Raw genomic sequence first — 20,083 nt, 5'->3', positions numbered from 1 at the left:
ACAAATTCTGATAACTGTTAGCTCCAGGACATGAGACACTTCTTAGCTTTTCCTTTTTATACAAGATGGAGAAGAATACAGAGCAGTTTTCCCGAGCTACTGAACCTAGAAATGTGAAGCTGTTAGCCAGCACTATTTGCCCATTTAAAAAAGAAAAGAAAAGGAAAAAAAGCCTGGATGAGTTTAAAATCAATTGGTTAATCAATACTATGCGATTGTTCTGAAATATTTCCCCGTTTATGAGCTACTAGATCATTATTTGTTTTAACAAAATACCACTAGGTCCTCCCCAATTACCAGTTTGATTTATTAGGAGTGAGAAGTTCTATACAAATATCAGGGTTTTTTTGTTTATAAATGTGGGTAAGCCGTACTCAGCTGCAGCTTAGCTGGAGGTCAGGACAACTGAAGGAACAAAGTAACATATTGTATGTTAACTTGATTTCTTATCCTTCAGTCACAGGGGTTGATGGGAGTGAGTGACTTAATGACTGAGACTTTGCATTCACATTCCTTCCTACATAACAACAACAAAAGATATTTATAGCAATAACAGTTAGCTGCATTAGAACCTCATCAGACAGCTGTAGTCAGTATCTCCCAACCACAGCAAATATAAACTAATTTTGCATTAAGTGGCTCTGTGAAAAACAAAGAGCACCGAGAATTAAAATAAAAAAAACCCAACGAAGCAGATTTTTTTTTATTGATATGTTTTACTTTGCTGGCAGACCAGAGCAAAGGTTTTCTGAACATTTAAAAGATGAAAAAGGTGAAGAATCCCAGAAGCGATTTATCTTGAAGCGAGATAACTCTAGTATTGATAAAGAAGACAATCAGGTTGGTTCTCGGTTCGAGAGTTGCTGAAATTTGTTGTTTCGAAGGTGGGCTGACTGATGTTGTTGTTGTTCTTTTGTTGTTGCTCCCCCCTTCTGCTTTCCTTTTCCCATCCCTCACCCCACTCCACTCTTCCTCTTTGGCATACAGTGGAGAGCATCAAGCCCTCATGTGGCTGCTTTAGCAGTGGCAGTGTGTGGGTTTGCATGGGTGGTTTGCTTGGCACAGGACTTGCTGCATGTTGAAAGGGGGTTGGAATGTCAAAGGTTCCAAGCTGTTGGAAGGCTTTGTCAGTCGCATTTCCAAATGTCTGTGTGACTAGCAGTTGTTCGACTCCCTACAGCTTTATCCTTCAGTTAAACACGCACACATGTCTACATACACACAGATCTGGATATCAGTATGCACCAAAGATAACTGATATAGCCATAAAGGAGGAAAAATTCTTCAAACATGTTATAGTGAGGCCAGGTTGATTTTGAAACCATCCTAAAATAAGTTTTGATCCTCCTTACCCCTCAAAAAATAGCAGTTTAATCTTTTAGTTCCTGTTGCTCCCTTGTTCCAACCACGTTTTATTGTCTTTGTAACTTATTTGCTTGTTTTGCATGTATTGTGGCAGAACTTTTCCCTTCCGTGTGTTGCTTGTGACACAACACTGTTATCTTAGACATGTCTGATACATCACGTGTAGGAGAGTGTGAGGGAGCTGTGTGTTTGCACACCACTGAAAATCAGCATTAAAAAAAAAACCCTGCTAAAAGTAAGCATTGTGTTCATAAAATCATTTAAATCCAGTGCAAAATGTACACATGACAAAACAAAAAATCAAAAGGGGTTGTAACACTGGAATTGCTTCTCTAAGAAAATTCCTAAAGGTAAGACAGTGTATGCTTTTGTCACCCAGGTTATCATTACTGTGGTAGATTCCAGTGAATCACTCAAAGCCATTGAGTGCCTCTTCCTCCGGCTACTAATTAGAGACTATTTTTCTTTTTCCTTTTACCTTCAGCTGTGTGTAGTAGCTTTCCCAGCTACACTGCATCTCAGTTGGCTTTGAAAAAAAGGTTTAGTGAGTAATGGATGTGGGAGCGGACCAAAGGCAAGCAGCATGATCATTTACACAAAACACAGTGTGGGAGAAGGAGCAGCACTGCAATTAAAATCTAATTGCAAGCAAGGTGTTTCATGAAGGGTGTCTTCCTGCCCATTATGTTCATGTACTGCTGTCTAAAATGTTGATCATTAAAAGGATTAAATGGCTCTCTTTCCCCACTAAGTTGAATTAAGGGCTAGGCTTGGTCTGAAAGGGTTAAAACTCTTGTGCAAAATATTCTGGAAAGCATAATTTATCATCATCGTGGTAGATGTAATCTTTTAGGGTTCTTAGTATTTTATCATCAGTTCCTACCATTTTGTTTCCTTATGCTCTTGCTTGGCTTCATGGATGATTAGGTATTCTGTAGCACTTCCTTCCCCACAGCCAATAGGAAAAATAAAAAAAATCTGCCTTTCCTGATCAGTCAGAAGCAAAAGGCATCAGATGAGGAGGCCTTGATTCAGGTCTGCAGGCTCACAAAGGTCATGCACAAAACCTTATTTCAGCCACTTGATCTAGGAATACTCCAGCAGCGTCTAGCTTGAGAGCCTAGGGTACCCAGCATAATACGGTGATTCACACTCCCCCTCAGAACTGAAAGCTATCCATTTCATACTTTTTTTATGAGAACATTTATTATTCTTAGCTGACAGTTTCTAAACTGCAGTTTTTAACAGCTCAACTTATATAACCCTCCTGATTTTTTTTCTGCTCAGCAAAACAGAATTCATCCATTTAGAGATGACAGACGAAGTAAATCAATTGAAGAGAGAGAAGAGGAGTATCAGAGAGTGAGGGAGAGAATATTTGCACAAGATGTGAGTAGTTGTTTTAATTGCCTCTTTGGTGCCATATCTTTATCAGTAGTCAGACAGTATCCTCCCCCTCTGACATTGATACTATAGCCAGATTGCACTGTGTAGCTGGAGATGGTAGCGAAAGATAATTAAACCAGAGGGTGTAAAATGAGTTCAAGAGATACCTAGATTGGTTTCTGGAGCAGGAGGTAATTGAGAGCTCTAGTGAAAAAGGAGGAAGGTAGAAGGATGATCAACCAAAACAGGGCAGGCATGTTGATCTAAATGGCCTTTTCCTGTTTCTGGAAATGTTGCCTGTGCGCGGTGTAGGTTTCATTCTGTTCAGTATTATAATGCTTGCAAGCAGAAGACCAGTGATTTAAATGGACACTCTCAACTTATTTAAGCCTCATATTTGGCATCACTTAAACTTGCTCAGATCTATCAATCTATTTGGTTTTTGTTTTTGTCAGTTCAACAGCTCTGGAAACAAGACATTAAAAAGAATCAAAAGCCACTGGTTATGCATGACCTTTCAATATTTAGCTGAACTGACCAACTAAGTAGTAAAGGGAACACAAGTTAATGAAGAAACTCTATTTCTTCTGTCAAAAACAATGATGTTGGAAGACGATAAAAGGAGTAAAACAAAAAGAGGCAAAATAATCCCAGCTTTACTGGGAGGGAGGAAATCAAAGTTTACCAAATAAAATTGAGTAAAATTACTAGATAAAGACACACAAATGTTAAACTTCTATGGCTTCATCCCCATTCTCCTTAAATACGGTAAATTGATTGGGTCCTGACTGCAGCCGGTTGCCCTACTTTCTGGGTTCACTACATTACCCCATAATTTCCCAGTTGGGTGTATGGATCAGCTCAGACAGGGTGCTCTGAGGGTAGTCTCTTTCAAGAGAACATGCCTGCTTCTTTCCCTGTTTCATGTCACATCTCAGTGGAGGTTTCACCAGTTCAAGGAATGGGAAGAGCCCTGAATAAAAAAAAAATCAGTATAAATCATACTGACAAAACAAACAAACAATGCAAAATTGTATTTGACAGTGTCCTTTTAAATTAGAGCTGTTCACATGCCACAGAAGGAATCGTGTTGCTTTTAGATGACTTTTTTTAAGCTTGATGCTTATGAGTTCTTCTGATTTGTCTTTTTTTAAGCAGAATATACTGTAAAAATGTGAGTGTATTGTCTCACTTGTGACTTCACTTATGATAAGTAACGTCACACTTAGCAAGTAGTCCATTGATTATAAAATGCAATTTGGGAGGGAAAATTACGGACTCATATTCAGCATAGTATTCTCTGTTCGTGTGACTGAGAAAATCCCAGTATTAGCTGGCTCTTTGTTTTTATTTTCATTTCAGTATGGCAGCCTAATGTCAATACAGCTGCAATATAAATTGTAGAACTGGCTGTGCCCTTGTTTGTCCGCTATAAGCGAATTACTGTTTTTGACTTTATACAAAGGAGCATATCTTAGAAACGGATAACTGCAGGGGATAGAGAGGGGATAGATTTGGAACATGGCAACAAGTTATGAGGTAGGGAAAGGTGTTGCCAGAGTGACTTAGTTTGTGCATCATAAAGGCAGCTAGAAGCAGAGAATGTGGCCCTACGTGTTCATGAAAAAGTGGTGAGATTCTGAGGTTTTTAAGCATTCATCCCAAAATGCGCTGCTGTGTTTGTTGTATATTTTGATACTTTTACCTTCAGTTTGAAAGACAAATACAAGTGGTGAAAATTTTAATGGCCGTAAGTAGAAGGTTGATGTGATCTGTCAGGTTAGCCAAGAAGGGGTTTTATCATGAGTAAAAGCATGGCTTGTGGCAGGAGCTATATCAATGGATTAGGACTGCGCCTTTTATTTTTTTTTAAAGGTTAGCAATGCAGATATCTCTCTCTCTCTCTCTCTCGCTCTCTCGCGCTCTCTCTCTCTCTCATATATACACTCATTTGTGTTCTCTCTCTACTAATTGCAGGTATTAGTGAGCCCTCAATATATCATATTGCTGTATTTTCAGCAGGCTACACTAATGATGCAAATAACTAAGTATTTCTTAGCTGTGTTGCAGAGTGGAGCATGTTTCACAGATGAAATCCTCTCTCGCATGGTAGAAATATTTATATGTGGTGGTAGGCATTGTAGTATATTCTTTATTTTCAATTTTAAGAATGACCACAATTGACTGCCTACCATATATAGCCACTTACGTATAGCACTATTTTTTTAAAAGCCTTCTACAATCATTAACTAATCAGTTTTCACAATATATATTTATTTATATATCTACCACACATCTGTGAGGTAGGTACCTAAGCATTATTGTTCCCCAAATTGTAGATGGACAAAGTGAGGTGCAGAAGTGACATGCCTGATGTACAGTTTTATTATTCTTCGCTATTCACACCACTGTAGTTAAATTTGTGTTAGTGCCCTAATTGTGAACCTTAGAAAATGTATTAAAATGTATCACTTCTAATTACAGTACGTCTGAAGAGGTGTCCCAAATGCAGCTCAGAGATCAGACAGCTGATGGTGTCCTAAGATGATTGCTATAACACCAAATTGTAAATATTTGTTTCAGATTGAAACCATTTGGGTGAGATTTCAGTCCAAGAGAAAACTTTGTTGAACAAAATTGAAAAGGAAAAAAATGAATCTAAAGCTCTAGACATGTTGCAGATCTTGTATCTGCTTTTCAGACTCAAAAATAATTAATGAATATGCTCCTGCTTACTCTGCAGCAGGCTGGACATAAAACCTGCGTCAAATTCTCTTCATTCTGCAACACTCCCGTGCATCATACTAGAAATTATGCACAGCTTCATTTTAAATTTAAATTTTAAATTGGAAGTTTTTTTACTGATTTAAATATGACCATGTAATGCCATCTGTACAATATTCCTTATAACATTTCTTTCAATATTAATGTCACTTTAATTAACGCTTTTCCCCACATTTTCAGTATGCGGCATATTTTTGCATAACTGCATCATCAGGTGTTTAGGGGGAGCTGGAGGTTGTGGCAATGGGGTAGCAGACAATTGGAGCTTTTGGCATTTGGGGGAAGTACACTGAGCAGTTTGCGGTTGTAGGAGAAGCACATTCATTTGATGTTTCTGCTAAAATGTGTGGTAAGAAAATTGTTAAATGTGGCCAATTTAATTGCCATTATTAGTTCTCAGGATCAACCACACCCTGAGAGAGATGGGGAGCTTCCCACCTTCTCAAATCCTTTCAGGCTGCTAGCAATAAAACATTGCCTTAGTTACGTTAGGTTCACATTTTCAAGGCTATTTTTTAAATCATGAGGACTAGAAACATATATTTGTAATGAACGTTTAGCTTCAGTTCTGCAACAGTGGGTGGGGTCTACAGCAAATTGCACTGTAGCAGAATTGCAGAATACATGGGGCCCTGAATATGAGTGTCTATTCATCCAAATTATGTTTTAATTGCTGTTAGCATTTTGAAAAAAATAATTGGCCAAGATATTAAAGATGTGAGATAATATCTCATTGGACCAATTCTGTTGGTGAAAGAGACAAGCTTTTGAGCTTCACTACTAAAGGTGTATCCTTGTAGGGTGTGTACATACTAGGAAAATAAGTGTGTTTTACCATATAGCACATCCTGCAATTCTAGTGAAAACAATGGGGCTGTAGTTTACACAGGTATTAACAGGTTCAGGTAAACAATAGTAGGGAGCCTACAGTTTAACGTGTGAAAACTGCAAACTGCTTTGTCCATGCTAAGATGTTACTATCTGCTAGTTACCCCCTTTTAACACGTGGTGAAAAGCTTCATTCTGTTCCTATGAAGACAAGACCGAAGAGTAGGCTGTTTGAGGTGATGTATATGTCCCACTGGAGAAAAACTGTTGTCGGACTGCTAAAAATGGGGTTGCAAATGAACCAGAAGGAAGGACAATCAGGTACACACAGAACCTGAATGGAAGTTTTGAGTGTGTAGGATCTGCAAGGGTCCTTAGGAAGTGACAAAATAATCTTGTGTAACATTTTTCCCATTTTAGATTTGTTTTGACTTCCCTTAGGTCTGTAGCTGGCAGCAAGGTGATTTGAAAGCTATGGTTTGGTTATTTAAGCTTTCCCTGGGACTTTAAATTGAGAGTTATTGATTCTGCAGAAAAGGAAAGTGAATCTTGACCTCCTAGTAGCTAAATTGCTATCCAAAGCTTTTAAGCCCTCTTATTTTGAATAATAAGGATAATATAATAAAAATATGTCTGTCTTCTGTGCCATGGATCCCCACATCTGCCTTGAAAAATGGATATTCCAGGAATTGTATGGCCTTGTGCCAGCTTCTGCAGCATGGAAGATGAATGGAGTTTTCACTGAATCTGTCCATAAGGCTATAATGCATATTACACTGATACCCTTCAAGATACTGAAGAGGTAACACACATCTCTCAAGTTTTTAATAAAATGTAAATCCTTGGTGCTTTATTTATCTTTATGCCTGACACGAACAGCAGCAACGCTCCTGAGAAAATTTTTCAAAACATGGCCTCCGTGGGCATGTACAGCTTTGCTTGGGTAGTCATCTGCATACACACATTAGCAGACTGACAATGCAAAAACTCATAGTGCACAAAACTCGTGTGTGTGCAGCTGGAGGACAGTGAGGCCTCTTCGAAAATTTGGTCCATCCTGTCTATGCAGACAGGAAAACCACTGTGTTAAGAGTTGGAATAAGAGGCCTTTTGCTTTTCATCTTCATTAGAAAGCGAAGAAAATGTACTTTTTGGGCAACCTGTTTGACAGGTTTATTAATATTAGGGAAGGGGTCTCTTAAGAATGGGAGAAGAGGGAGTGGAGCAATTGTACAAAGGAACACAGTGCTCCATAGTGAAAAGGCATGCAACTCCACTTAGGCCTCTCAGCCTGGGGCGAAAATCTGGCCCTATTAAAGTCAATGAGAGTTTTGTCATTGACTTTAGTGGGGCCAGGATTTTACCCTTGATATCATGAGGGTTTGCCTTGCAGAGAAAAGAACTCGCCACCAATCCAGCCCACTAGTCCTGCTCATTTAGTTAGGATCCTATATGGGATCCTGCTTGGGAAGCCCATGCCACTCAACCTATACAATTTATTAAGAACTATCGGACAAATTTTCTACCAAACTATGCCCACCCAATATACTCTGACAACAATGCTAAATGGAAGGAATACAATAACTGCATTATTTTAAATTGTGGGCTAAATTCTCAGATCGTGCAAATTGGCACAATACTTCAATAGAGCTAAGCTCAGTTTACACCAGCAGAGAATTTGGCCTTGTATATTTGATGAAGCCAGGAATGGACACAAAAGTGTTCAGCTTTTAGCCAGCAAGTCATGAATCAATCGTGTTGAAAATAGGAACATACTAAATAAATGCACTTCCTATGGCACTAGAATTTGACATGCCTGATGATGGCATGCTATTATTCCATGAACCAAGTCCCATTATTATTAAAGTAATGGACCTGATCTCCCCTTTTTTCCACTCTCTTTCCTTTTGTTTAAACTCAGTGGAAATACTATCTGTCTTTTTCTTCAGTACCTCATGGAGATATAATCCAATGACAACAACTGTGCACTTGGTGTAATGAACACGAAATAGGAAGGAAATGAAAAAAATCAAAAGGAGAGAGAATTATTCATGGGAAATTGAGCACAGCTTCATTTCTCAACATGAAAAATTAAGGAATGTTAATAGAACTGCATACTTGCCAGTAGGATTTATTTCTTCCTACTCTCTCACCTTGGCCAAAATCTAAATCCTCCTAGAGAGGACTTTTTACAATGCGTTTATTTTTTTTTCTTAGTACCAGGTGCATTTGTTTCCTCTCTGTTTGGGAAATTAAATTATGTATTACAGCATCTCCACTCCCTTGCAGAACTGTACTAATTTTGCATGCTTTTCTCCCATCTGTCCACCTCGCCTGCAGCTGTGTGTTCTGGTGTCACTTTATTGCTTTCTAGTAGGCAGACTAGTGGAACCTTCTGCTTCTGTTTCCCTCCAAAACGTCAGCACTTTGTATCCATCTAGCCTCTTCTGATCCCAAGACTGAGAAGTCTGAGTTTGTTTCAAAACTGAGATGAATTGCAAGTAACACATTGTAATGCATGGGAATTATTTTACTAGTGTGACCTTTTTCCTCCTTGTCTTCTACAAATGCAAATGATGCATGAATTAAAATCCCCTTGAGCCTGAATGGGGAAGATAATTCTAAAATCAAGCAAAAATTGGACAATAGAGCATATCTAGAACGTCTGGTTCAATCTTTTTTTTTTTTTTTTATTTTTCAGTCAGTTTGCTCCCAGGAAAACCTTTTTGTGGAAAACAGGTAAAAAAAAAAAATAAAAATAAAAATTGCTTTTAAAAAAAAATTGTAGCTCTTAGTCTGATTCATTGTCGAATTAATTTGTGACCCAACTTATTTGAGGGCTTTCCCTCTTTAGTGGGATTTAAACTTAGATTGTCTTCAGGTATATGATGATATAAGAGCATATCAGATTTACTTGCCACTTTCCAAAGCTTTTGAATTTAAGGTTAAACAAGTGATTGTTAAAACAGCAAAACACCAATGTAATGGTCGATTATCAATGACCAACTTCTCTGGAGTGCTGAGAGCATTTAACTAATTAGTTAATTTTTGTGAAAGGCGTTGAAGTTATTGGAGGTAAAGTTTTATAGAAATGTGGAATGTTTCTGTTCTTGCTATTGGATCTGATTTTCAGAGGTATCGAACATCTTCATATCCTTCACTCATACTTGTAGGTCCTCTGCACGTCTGAAAACCAGGACCATTATTATTACTAAGTAGTAATAATGAAATAATAATTGTTGCTATTATTATTTGAGACCACTCTTATTTTACATTACTCTATCCTGGCCTACAGTGGACAATCTTGCGATGACACATCTATTGACACTAAAAGAAAAAACAAACAAAAAAGCCGTCTGGGTATAACAAAGGTGAAGGGGTAGATTCTTAGCTGCCATAAATGTGCACAGCTCTGCTTAAATCAGTGAAGCTGCTCCCATTTGTTCCAGGGGAGAATCTGATCTTCGATGCTAAGAAATGCGTTGTGAATGTTTTGGAGACGTGCTGGCCAAAGATTGTTCTGTACAGATCTCAAGTATGAGAATTGACTGTCATTGGGGTGTGGAGGGGTGGGGCAGGAGTGAATGCTTATCCTGAAGAAGCACTACATATATCCATCCTCACTGCTATCAAATACACCTGGGTTACTACAGTTCTGGTGTTTCCATAGTCCCTGATCAGGTAAGACACACAAACAAATGCTTAAATTTAAGCACATGAAGTCAATGGGACTACTCATAGAATCATTGAACTGGAAGGGACCTTGAGAGGTCATCTAGTCCAGCCGCTGCACTCGTGGCAGGGCTAATTATCTAGGCCATCCTGATGTGTGTTTGTCTAATCTGCTCTTAAAAATCTCCAGTGATGGAGATTCCACAACCTTGTAACAACCTTTTACATATTTGAAAACGGTTATCATGTCCCCTCTCAGTCTTCTCTTTTTCAGATTAAACACACCCAGTTTTTTCAATCTTCCCTCATAGGTCATGTTTTCTAGAACTTTAATCGTTTTTGTTTCTCTTCTCTGGACGTTCTCCAATTTGTTCACATCCTTCCTGAAATGTGGTGCCCATAATTGTACACAATACTCCAATTGAGGCCTAATCAGAGCAGAGTAGAGCATCTTGCGTACAATACTCCTGCTAATACATCCCAGAATGATGTATGCTTTTTTTGCAAGACTTTTGACTCATATTTAGCTTGTGGTCCACTATGACCCCCAGATCCCTTTCTGCAGTACTCCTTCTGAGGCAGTCATTTCCCATTTTGTATGTGTGCAACTGATTGTTCCTTCCTAAATGGTGTATTTTGCCTTTATCCTTATTGAATTTCATCATATTTATTTCAGACCATTTCTCCAATTTGTCCAGATCATTTTGAATTTTAATCCTATCCTCCAAAGCACTTGCAACCCCTCTCAGCTCTTCCACAAACTTTATAAGTGTACTCTCTATGCCATTATCTAAATCATTGATGAAAGTACTGAACAGAATCGGACCCAGAACTCGGACCCAACTCGTTATGCCCTTCCAGCATGACTGTGAACCACTGATAACTACTCTCTGGGAATGGTTTTCCAACCAGTTATGCACCCACCTTATAGTAGCTCCATCTATGTTGCATTCCCCTAGTTTGTTTATGAAAAGGTCGGGAGAGACCATATCAAAAGCTTTACTAAAGTCAAGATGTACCACATGTACCACTTCCCCTTTCCCCCATCCACAAGGCTTTTTACCTGTCAAAGAAAGCTATCAGGTTGGTTTAACACGATTTGTTTTTGACAAATCCATTCAGACTGTTATTTATCACCTTATTATCTTCTAGATGTTTGCAAATTGATTGATTAAATATTTGCTCCATTATCTTACCGGATACAGAAGTTAAGCTGACTGGTCTGTAATTCGCTGGGTTGTCCTTATTTCCTTTTTTATAGATGGGCACTATATTTGCCCTTTTCCAGTCTTCTGGAATCTCTCCCATCTTCCATGACTTCTCAAAGATAATCGCTAATGGCTCAAATATCTCCTCAGTCAACTCCTTGAGTATTCTAGGATGCATTTCATCAGGCCCTGGTGACTTGAAGACATCTAATTCGTCCAAGGAATTTAACATTTTCTTTCCTTATTTTAGCCTCTTCTGTTCGTACCTCATTTTCACTGGAATTAACTATATTAGATGTCCAATCACCACTAACCTTCTTCAAGTGAAACAAAGAAGTCATTAAGCACCTCTGTAATTTCCACATTTTCTGTTATTTCCCTCACCTCATTGAGTAACTGGCCTACCCTGTCCTTGGTCTTCCTCTTGCTTCTAATGTATTTGTAGAATGTTTTCCTGTTACCCTTTATGTCTCTGGCTGGCTGTTTTGGTCTAGTTTTGTGCCTTGGCCTTTCTAATTTTGTTGTGTTGTTTGTTTATATTCATCTTTTGACCTAGTTTCCACTTTTTGTAGAAGTTGATTTTGATTTTTAGATCATTGAAGATCTCCTGGTTAAGCCAGTTGGTCTCTTGCCATACTTCCTATCTTTCCTATGCAGTGGGATAGTTTGCTCTTGTGCCCTTAATAATGTCTCTTTGAAAAACTGCCAACTGTCTTCAATTGTTTTTACCCTTAGACTTGCTTCACCTTGGATCTTACCTACCAACTCCTTGAGTTTTGCTAAAGTCTGCCTCCACTGTCTTTATTTTACTGTTCTCCCTCCTAGCATTCCTTAGAATCATGAACTCTACCATTTCATGATCACTTTCACCCAAGCTGCCTTCCACTTTCAAATTCTCAACCAGTTCCTCCCTATTTGTCAAAATCAAATCTAGAACAGCATCTCCTCGGGTAGCTGTCTCCACCTTCTGAAATAAAAAATTGTTTCCAATACATTCCAAGAATTTATTGGATAATCTGTGCCCTGCTGTGTTATTTTCTCAACAGATGTCTGGGTAGTTGAAGTCCCCCATCAGCACCAAGTCCTGTGCTTTGGGTAATTTTGTTAGCTGTTTAAAAAAAGGCTCATCACCTCTTCTTCCTGGTTAGGTGGGCTGTAGTAGACCCCTACCATGACATCACCCTTGTTTTTTTACCCCTTTTATCCTTACCCAGAGACTTTCAACAAGTCTGTCTCCTATTTCCATCACAATCTCAGCCCAAGTGTATACATTTTAATATATAAGGCAACACCTCCTCCCTTTTTTTCCCTGCCTGTCCTTCCTGAGCAAGCTGTACCCTTCTAGACCAATATTCCAGTCATGCGTATTATCCCACCAAGTCTCTGTGATACCAATTATGTCATAGTTGTCTTTATTTACTTGCATTTTGAGTTCTTCCTGTTTTATTCCCCATATTTCTTGTATTAGTATACAGACATCTAAGATACTGATTTGATTTCCCCCCCTCGTTTTCTCTCTCCCTTATCCCTGATATAACAGCCCATGCTTCCCTCACATACCAAACCCTCTCCCGGTCTCTATGTTCTAGACTTACCTGTGGGCTTTGGACACCTGTCCCCTTCAAACCTAGTTTAAAGTCCTCCTCACTAGGTTAGCCAGTCTGTATCCAAATCTTCTCCTTCCTCAATAGGTGAACCCCATCTCTGCTTAGCAGTCCTTCTTCCTGGAACAGCATCCCATGGTCAAGGAAGCTGAAGCCCTCCTGGCAATATCATCTTTGCAGCCAGGCATTCTCCTCCAGGATGTATCTGTCTCTGCCTGGTCCCCTACCCTTGACCGGAAGGATCGAATGTACGTGAAGTTAAGCATGTGTTTAAATGCTTTGCTGAATCAAGGCCTTAAACATGTGCTTCACACCACTTGAAGCATTTCTTCAAGCTTCAGTGACTTCAGTGGGACTTACCATATTCTTAAAATTAAGCATGTGCAGTATTTTGCTGAATTGGGGTTTTAAGGTCTTATTTGGTATAGCTGTGTTTTATTTTCTTTAAGAAATTAAAAAAAAGTGTTTTTCTTTTGGCTTCTGAGAGTTGCAATTTGTTTATTATCAGTAATTGGTAAAAGATTTCCAGCCTTTTGCTGGCCGGTGTTTTATGGAACAATTAGATATCACTGAAAGACCGTCCTGGGACAAAATCATCCTGGGAGTAACTCCGATGAGGTCAAAATAGGAGTAACTTTAGCTCCATTTCTTTAAGTATGGGTATAGAAAACTAGAAGTTGTTGCTAAAGAGCAAAATGGGATTTAACACTAAAGACATGAAGTTGAATATATCATTAAAACTCCTAGGTCTATTACCATAATCTTCTTTTCTTTTCATTTTCAGTAGGCTCTTGGAAGACAACAGTATATGCAATGACACCCATAAGAAAAGACAGCTATTTAGGTTTGTATGGTTTACTTTGTTTCCATCTAGCTTTCACATGTGAGTTTATCCGTGTCTTCATAGATGGAAAACCAGTATCTTAATAGGCTTGCGTGTACAGGTGTATGTATGGAGAGAATTATGGACACAAGACTGGTAGTCAGGACAACTGAGGTCTAATCCTGATTTTATCAATACCACCTATGTGACTTTGGGAAAGTCTTGCTTCAAAAGTCTGAATACAATAGGAGTCTTTCCAGTGATTTGAGTGGGACTTGGATCAGGACCTTGGGCCTAGATTTCCAAAATTGTCCATGAATTTAGGGAGCAGGAATTTTGGGGTGCCTGTGTACTCTACTGTAGTGTGTGTGTATATACACACACACACTCTCTCTCTCTCTCGGATTGGCACCCAAACTCACCCTATTTCTTGTAATTTATTTTATTGTCAGTTGAAAGAGAAGTAGCACTTAATAAAGCTTGGGTGAGGCTTTTTCCCTCCAAGCTGTACTTTTGTTTAGGGTTTTCTTTTATGTTCTTTTGGTTCTGGATGCTAGTTCCCTTTTCCCAGAGAGCCACTCTTTAATATCTATAGTGGAATTAACAAGCTTCACATGCCACAGTGAATCAACAGCAGTCAGTTCACATTTTCATAGAGAGTTTTCACACCTTCCTGCATGGTGGGTCAATAGAAGACCCTACCACCTTGCTTAAGCATTCAAGTTGAGATATCAAGTATTGACTGATATTTACGAGTGGTGACCACTCACAGCTCCAGTTTAAATAATTTGGAGTGCATGTGCTGAACAACTCTGAAAATCAGGCCCCACTACTAGGTGTCTCAAATTGAGTATGCAAAAATTGTAAAGATTTTGGAAAATATAGGACTAATTTCTTTCTCTCTCTGTGAATGTATATGTGTGTTTTTTCAACACGTAGTATGCACTCCTACTGTTTCTGGTGCAGGATTTGAGAAGCCCATGCAGGTCTTTGGGGGCTTCCTACACAGCGGGGCTGGAAGGTAGAATAAGGCTGGGCCAATGAAGGGATGGTGGTGTGGCCAGTGGATCCATCACAGACAGATCCACAGTCTGTTGCCTCAGGCAATAGATAAATTATCTTTTTCCCATAGTGCAGGCCAATCTTTCTTGTATGAGTATCTTGGGATGGGGAGCCTCCAATCTTCAGATAGAGTGAGGCTCATAGTAATTAATGTCAGTTTCTAAATCAATTCTGGATTTGCGGGACAGGAACGAATTTTGGAAAACCCAGCATTGCAGATAATGAGATTTCAGGTCATCAGGATACAGCTGTACTTCATTTCTCTCTCTTCTACAAAAACATAAATACAAGAGGGCCATTGTGTTTTTTTTAAAGCAGAAGAATGTAACGGAATCATCAAGTAATGCTTGCCCACATAGTCTTTTTAAAAACTATTTTTTCCTTTTTTCTTTTGAAATTTTATTGCATCTGTGGTCTTTCTGCTGTGCTCTCCCATTGTTTGGTCTCCTAAAAATTGACGGTAAACACTGCTGATCACATTTTGTAAGACTCTGATCAAGGCAGAGCGATATGCTAAACTTGTCTGGATCTTTCAATTCCTTCACCTCCACAGTGACGCAACTCTCAGGTTCTCTAAATGAAAAACAGAAGCTGTTTTTGCTGGAAGCAAAAAATACCACCCCAATACTCCAACAACAACAACAACCAAGGCAAGCACCCTTTGCTTTTCACATATGGAAAATGTTGTGAAATGGCGAAGTACTACATTTTAAAAAAAATCTAGTTAGAAATTCACAAAAATGCAAATGTGGGCAGTTCTGGTTTGAGTTTTTACGCAGCTGTGAAAGGCATTTTGTTTTTCATTTGGAGGCAGTTTGTAAACTATTCATAAGTCAAATTCTGCTCTTAGCCTTCTGCTCTCAGCTCATTGTGTGCTTGGAATTATTAATTTTGTTTATGCTAGCAACCACCATGTGCAGGATGCTTTTCAGCCAGTCAGGAATGGGCAGTCCTTACCTCCAAGATGTTCACAGTCAAAGATTGTAGAGGCAGATGGAGAGGGGAAGGAAACCTAGAGTGAATCACTGTAAGCAGCATGGCAGAAGATGGTCTTTAAGAGGCATTTAAATGTGATTTGGCTGGTAGTATGCTGGGGTGTTGTATCATGCATAGTGGGCCTCAAGGAGGGAAGGCCTATTTGTGATTGTGAGAGAAGCTGACAATTGGGGAAACGAGTGGAAACGTCATGGAGTGGGAACAGGGTGCACACTAATAACAAGGGAGGATAAGTAGAGAAGGGTAGAGTTTATATATGCCTTTGAAGTTAGTGACAGGAAGTTTAAATTTGATTAAATGGAGGGGAAGCTGATAGAGGGGTTTGCAGAGGGAAGTAACATGTTCAAATCAATGGGTAAGTAGGAAGCTAACAGGTGTAATATGGGCTGTAGAGAGGCAATGTGTTTGGGTGGGTGGCCTTGAAAGAGGAAGGATGTGACAAATGCCTCAATAAGGAAATTGATTTTGGGTGATGTGGGTTGGGAGGATGATGGGGGAAGGACAGATCCTGGAGATATTGAGGAGGAAAAAGGATATGGCCTGGATATGTGAGCTAAGGGAAAGGAAGAAGTCAAAATTAATCCTCGGATTCACAGGCTGTAGATTATAAAGCAAGAAGGGAACATTGAGATCATTTGGTCAGACTTCCTAGATAACACAGGCTGTAGAACTTCCCTGAATTAATTCCTATTTGAACTACAGCATGTCTTTTAGAAAGACATCCAGTCTTGATTTAAAATGTTCCTGTGATAGAGAACCCATCACAGCCCTTGGTAAATCATTGCAGTGATTAATGACCCTCACTGTTAAAAATGTATGCCTTATTTTCAGTCTAAATACATCAAGCTTCAGCATTCAGCAACTGGATCTTCTTATACATTTCTCTGAAAAATTAAGAGCCCTCTATCAAACTTCTTCTCATGTAGGTATTTATAGAAAGTGATTAAGTCATTTCTTAATCTTCTCTTTGTTAAGCTAAACAGATTCAGCTCCTTGAGTCTATGGCTAGCATGTTTTTCAATCCTTTAATTATTCTTGTGACTCTTCTTTGAACTCTCTTCAGTTTATCAACATCCTTCTTGACTTGTGGATACCAAAACTGGACAGAGTATTCCAGTAACACTTGCACCAATGCATACCAGAGGTAATATAACTTCCCTGCTTTTGCTCAATATTGCCCTGTTAATACATCCAAGAATGGCATTGGCTTTTTTGACCACAGAGTCGCGCTGAGAGATCGTGTACAGCTGATTATCCATTATAAATAAGGCCCTATCAAATTCATGACCATGAAAAATGCATCATGGACTGTGAAATGTGGTCTCCCCCTATGAAATCTGGTCTTTTGTGTGCTTTTACTCTATACTATACAGATTTAATGGGGGAGACCACCGTTTCTTAAATTGGGGATCCTGCCCAAAAGGGAGTTGCGGGAGGTGGGGGTGGGTCAAAAGGTTATTTTAGGGGGATTGTGGTATTGCCACCCTTACTTCTGTGCTGCCTTCAGAGGGTGGCAGCTGCTGATTGAGGGCCCAGTACAGAAGTAAGGGTGGCAATATCATACCATGCCATTCTTATTTCTGTGCTGCTGCTGACGGCGGCTCTGCCTTCAGAGCTAGGCTCCCGGTCAGCAGCTGTCACTCTCCAGCTGCCCAGCTCTGAAGGCAGCGCCGCTGCCCGCAGTAGCGCAGAAGTAAGGGTAGCAGTACTGCGATCTCCCCACCCCCAATAACCTTGCAACACCCACACACAAACACAACTTCTTTTTGGTCAGGACCGCTACAATTACAGCACTGTGGAATTTCAGATTTAAATAGCTGAAATAATGAAATTTACTATTTTTAAAATCCTATGACTGTGAAATTGACCAAAATGGACCGTGAATTTGATAGGGCCCTAATTATGACATCCAAGCCCTTTCCAGAGTCACTACTTCTCAGGATAGAGTTTCCCATCCTGTAAATAATGCCTGCATTATTTGTTCCTAGATGTATGAATTTACATTGGCCATATTAAAAAGCATATTATTTGCTTGTTCCCAGTTTACCAAGCAATCCAGATCACTCTGTATCAGTGACCTTGTCCCTTTCATTGTTTACGACCCTACCGCCCACCCGCCAATCTGCTGTCATCTGCAATAATTTTGTCGTCTTCCAGATAATTGATAAAAATTTTAAATGGTGTAGGGCTAAGAACCAATCACTGCAGGACACCAGTAGAGCCACTGGATGATGATTCCCAGTTTACCTTCCAGTTAGCCAATTATTAATTTGTTAATTAATGTGTCATGATAATTTTGTGTCTTTCTAATTTCATATTCAGTGTCATGTGATGCCAAGTCAAATTCCTTACAGACATCTAAATATATGACATCAACACTATGACCTTTATTAACTAAACTTGTATTCTCATCCAAAAGACATTTAGTCTGATAAGATTTTTTTTTCCAAAAACACATGTTGATTAGCATTAATTATATGACCCTCCTTTAATTCTTTATTAATCATGTCCCATATCAGCTATTTCATTATTTTTCCAGGGATCAGTGTCAGGCTGACAGGCCTATAATAAACTAGGTCATCCCATTTGCTCTTTTTAAATATTGGCACAACATTAGCTTTCTTCTAGTCTTTGGAAACTTATACAATGTTCCAGAACTTACTGAAAATCAACATTAATGGTCCAGAGAACACTTGAGCCTGGTCTTTCAAAACTCTTGGATGCAAGTTATCCAGATGCAAGTTTAAAATTTCTAGCATTAGTAGCTGCTCTAGCATCTTCCTTATTTACTGTTTGAATGGAAAGTACTGCATCATCATCTTGCTTTTTCCTGAATACAGAACATGAATCAGACCACATCATCTTGCTTTTTCCCAAATACAGAACATGAATATTTATTGAGTACGTCTACCTTTTCTACAATATTATTGACACTTCTACCATTGCATCTAGTAATGGACAAATATTGTTGGGATTCCTTTTTTTCTAATATACTTTAAAAAGCTACTTCTTAGTGTCCTTAACTCTGCTGGCCATACATTTCTATTTATGTCCTTTTACTTCCCGTGTCAGTTTTCTACAATTCCCAGCTTTTGATTTATATTCATTGCTATCAACTTCCCTGTATTCTACGTATTATATATGTTATAGCTGCTTTCACTCTCCCTCTATGGCAGGTTGGTTTTTAACCAGCAAAGACTTCTTTCTCGATATGTGACTTTTTGGCATCTAGTGAAACATTTCTGAACAGTTCCCAATTATCAGTCAGATTTTTCTGTTTAAATTTCTGTCTCCCAACTGATCGGTTCATAATTATTTTCAGGTTTATGAAGTTAACCTTTTTAAAGCACCAAGTGTAATATGTTATGGGTTTGGACTATATTCTATATTTGTTATAAATGTGATCAAGTCATGATCACTTGTACCTAAACTGCCACTAATTTTAAGTTTTCTGATCAGTTCCTCTTTATCTGTTAAGGTGATGTCTAATATAGAATGCCCCCATTTTGGATGCAACACTTTCTAAGTTAGGAAATTGTCATTTATACAATTTAGAAATTCCAAGGATATTTTAGTGCTGGCAGCCTAAGACCTCCAGCATATATCACTCAAATTTAAGTTCCCCATGATCATGCAGCTTTTTTTTTGTACACATTATAGATAGGTGCATAAGGAGACAGTTGTCCTATTCTCAACTGTGATTTGATCGTGTGTAGCAGACACCAGCTAGTGCTCTTTATCTGTTAGAATGCTGATCTATAAGTATACAAGAATATTTGTTTTTGAGTTATCAGTAACTTGGAAATAAATAATGCCATTTTGACATAGTGCCATTCTCACACCCTTTTTGCCCACATGATTCTTCTTAAATAGGTTATAGCCAGTGATTTTAACATTCCAATCATGCAAATCTTCCCACCAGATTTCAGTAATACAATCTGAGTTGAATTTATGCATATAAAAGTTCATCTTCTGCTGAGGTGGAGGCCATCCTGTACTGCCCTCTTTCTCCATGTAGAAGGTGGACCAATGTTACACAAAACCAAATTTTTGTTTTACACCATTTACCTAGCCAGGAGTTCAGTTACAGGATCTTTTGCTTTCTTTTCTTTGTGGGATGCAAAGAATCTCCAGGAAGATCACTTGAACATGCTTCTCCGTTATCATCCCCAAAGTCACCTATAATCTGTGAGGTATCCCGTGAAGCAGTATGGTTATTGCTGATATGTACCCCATCACCAGTGGATCCTTGCCTGCTGACTTTAGAAGCCTTTCCAATCTTAAGGTCACATCTTATGCCTTGGCTTTGAGAAAACAGTACACCATCATGCTTATGTCCAGTCTTGTCTGAGTGA

General features: G+C 38.8%; 1 protein-coding gene across 1 annotated transcript in view; it reads left to right on the top strand.

The window, feature by feature from the left end:
- ARPP21 (cAMP regulated phosphoprotein 21) overlaps nucleotides 1-20,083 on the top strand; it is a 137,708-nt gene that overhangs the window by 31,676 nt on the left and 85,949 nt on the right. The window contains 4 exon segments of the mRNA XM_038389822.2: nucleotides 732-840; nucleotides 2,653-2,754; nucleotides 9,065-9,102; nucleotides 13,632-13,691. Coding sequence (XP_038245750.1) covers nucleotides 732-840; nucleotides 2,653-2,754; nucleotides 9,065-9,102; nucleotides 13,632-13,691 — 309 coding nt within the window.

This window comes from Dermochelys coriacea, chromosome 2, assembly GCF_009764565.3.
Source record: "Dermochelys coriacea isolate rDerCor1 chromosome 2, rDerCor1.pri.v4, whole genome shotgun sequence".
In the NCBI taxonomy this organism is placed as follows: Eukaryota; Metazoa; Chordata; order Testudines; family Dermochelyidae; genus Dermochelys; species Dermochelys coriacea.
This window is presented reverse-complemented; position numbering and strand designations above follow the sequence as displayed.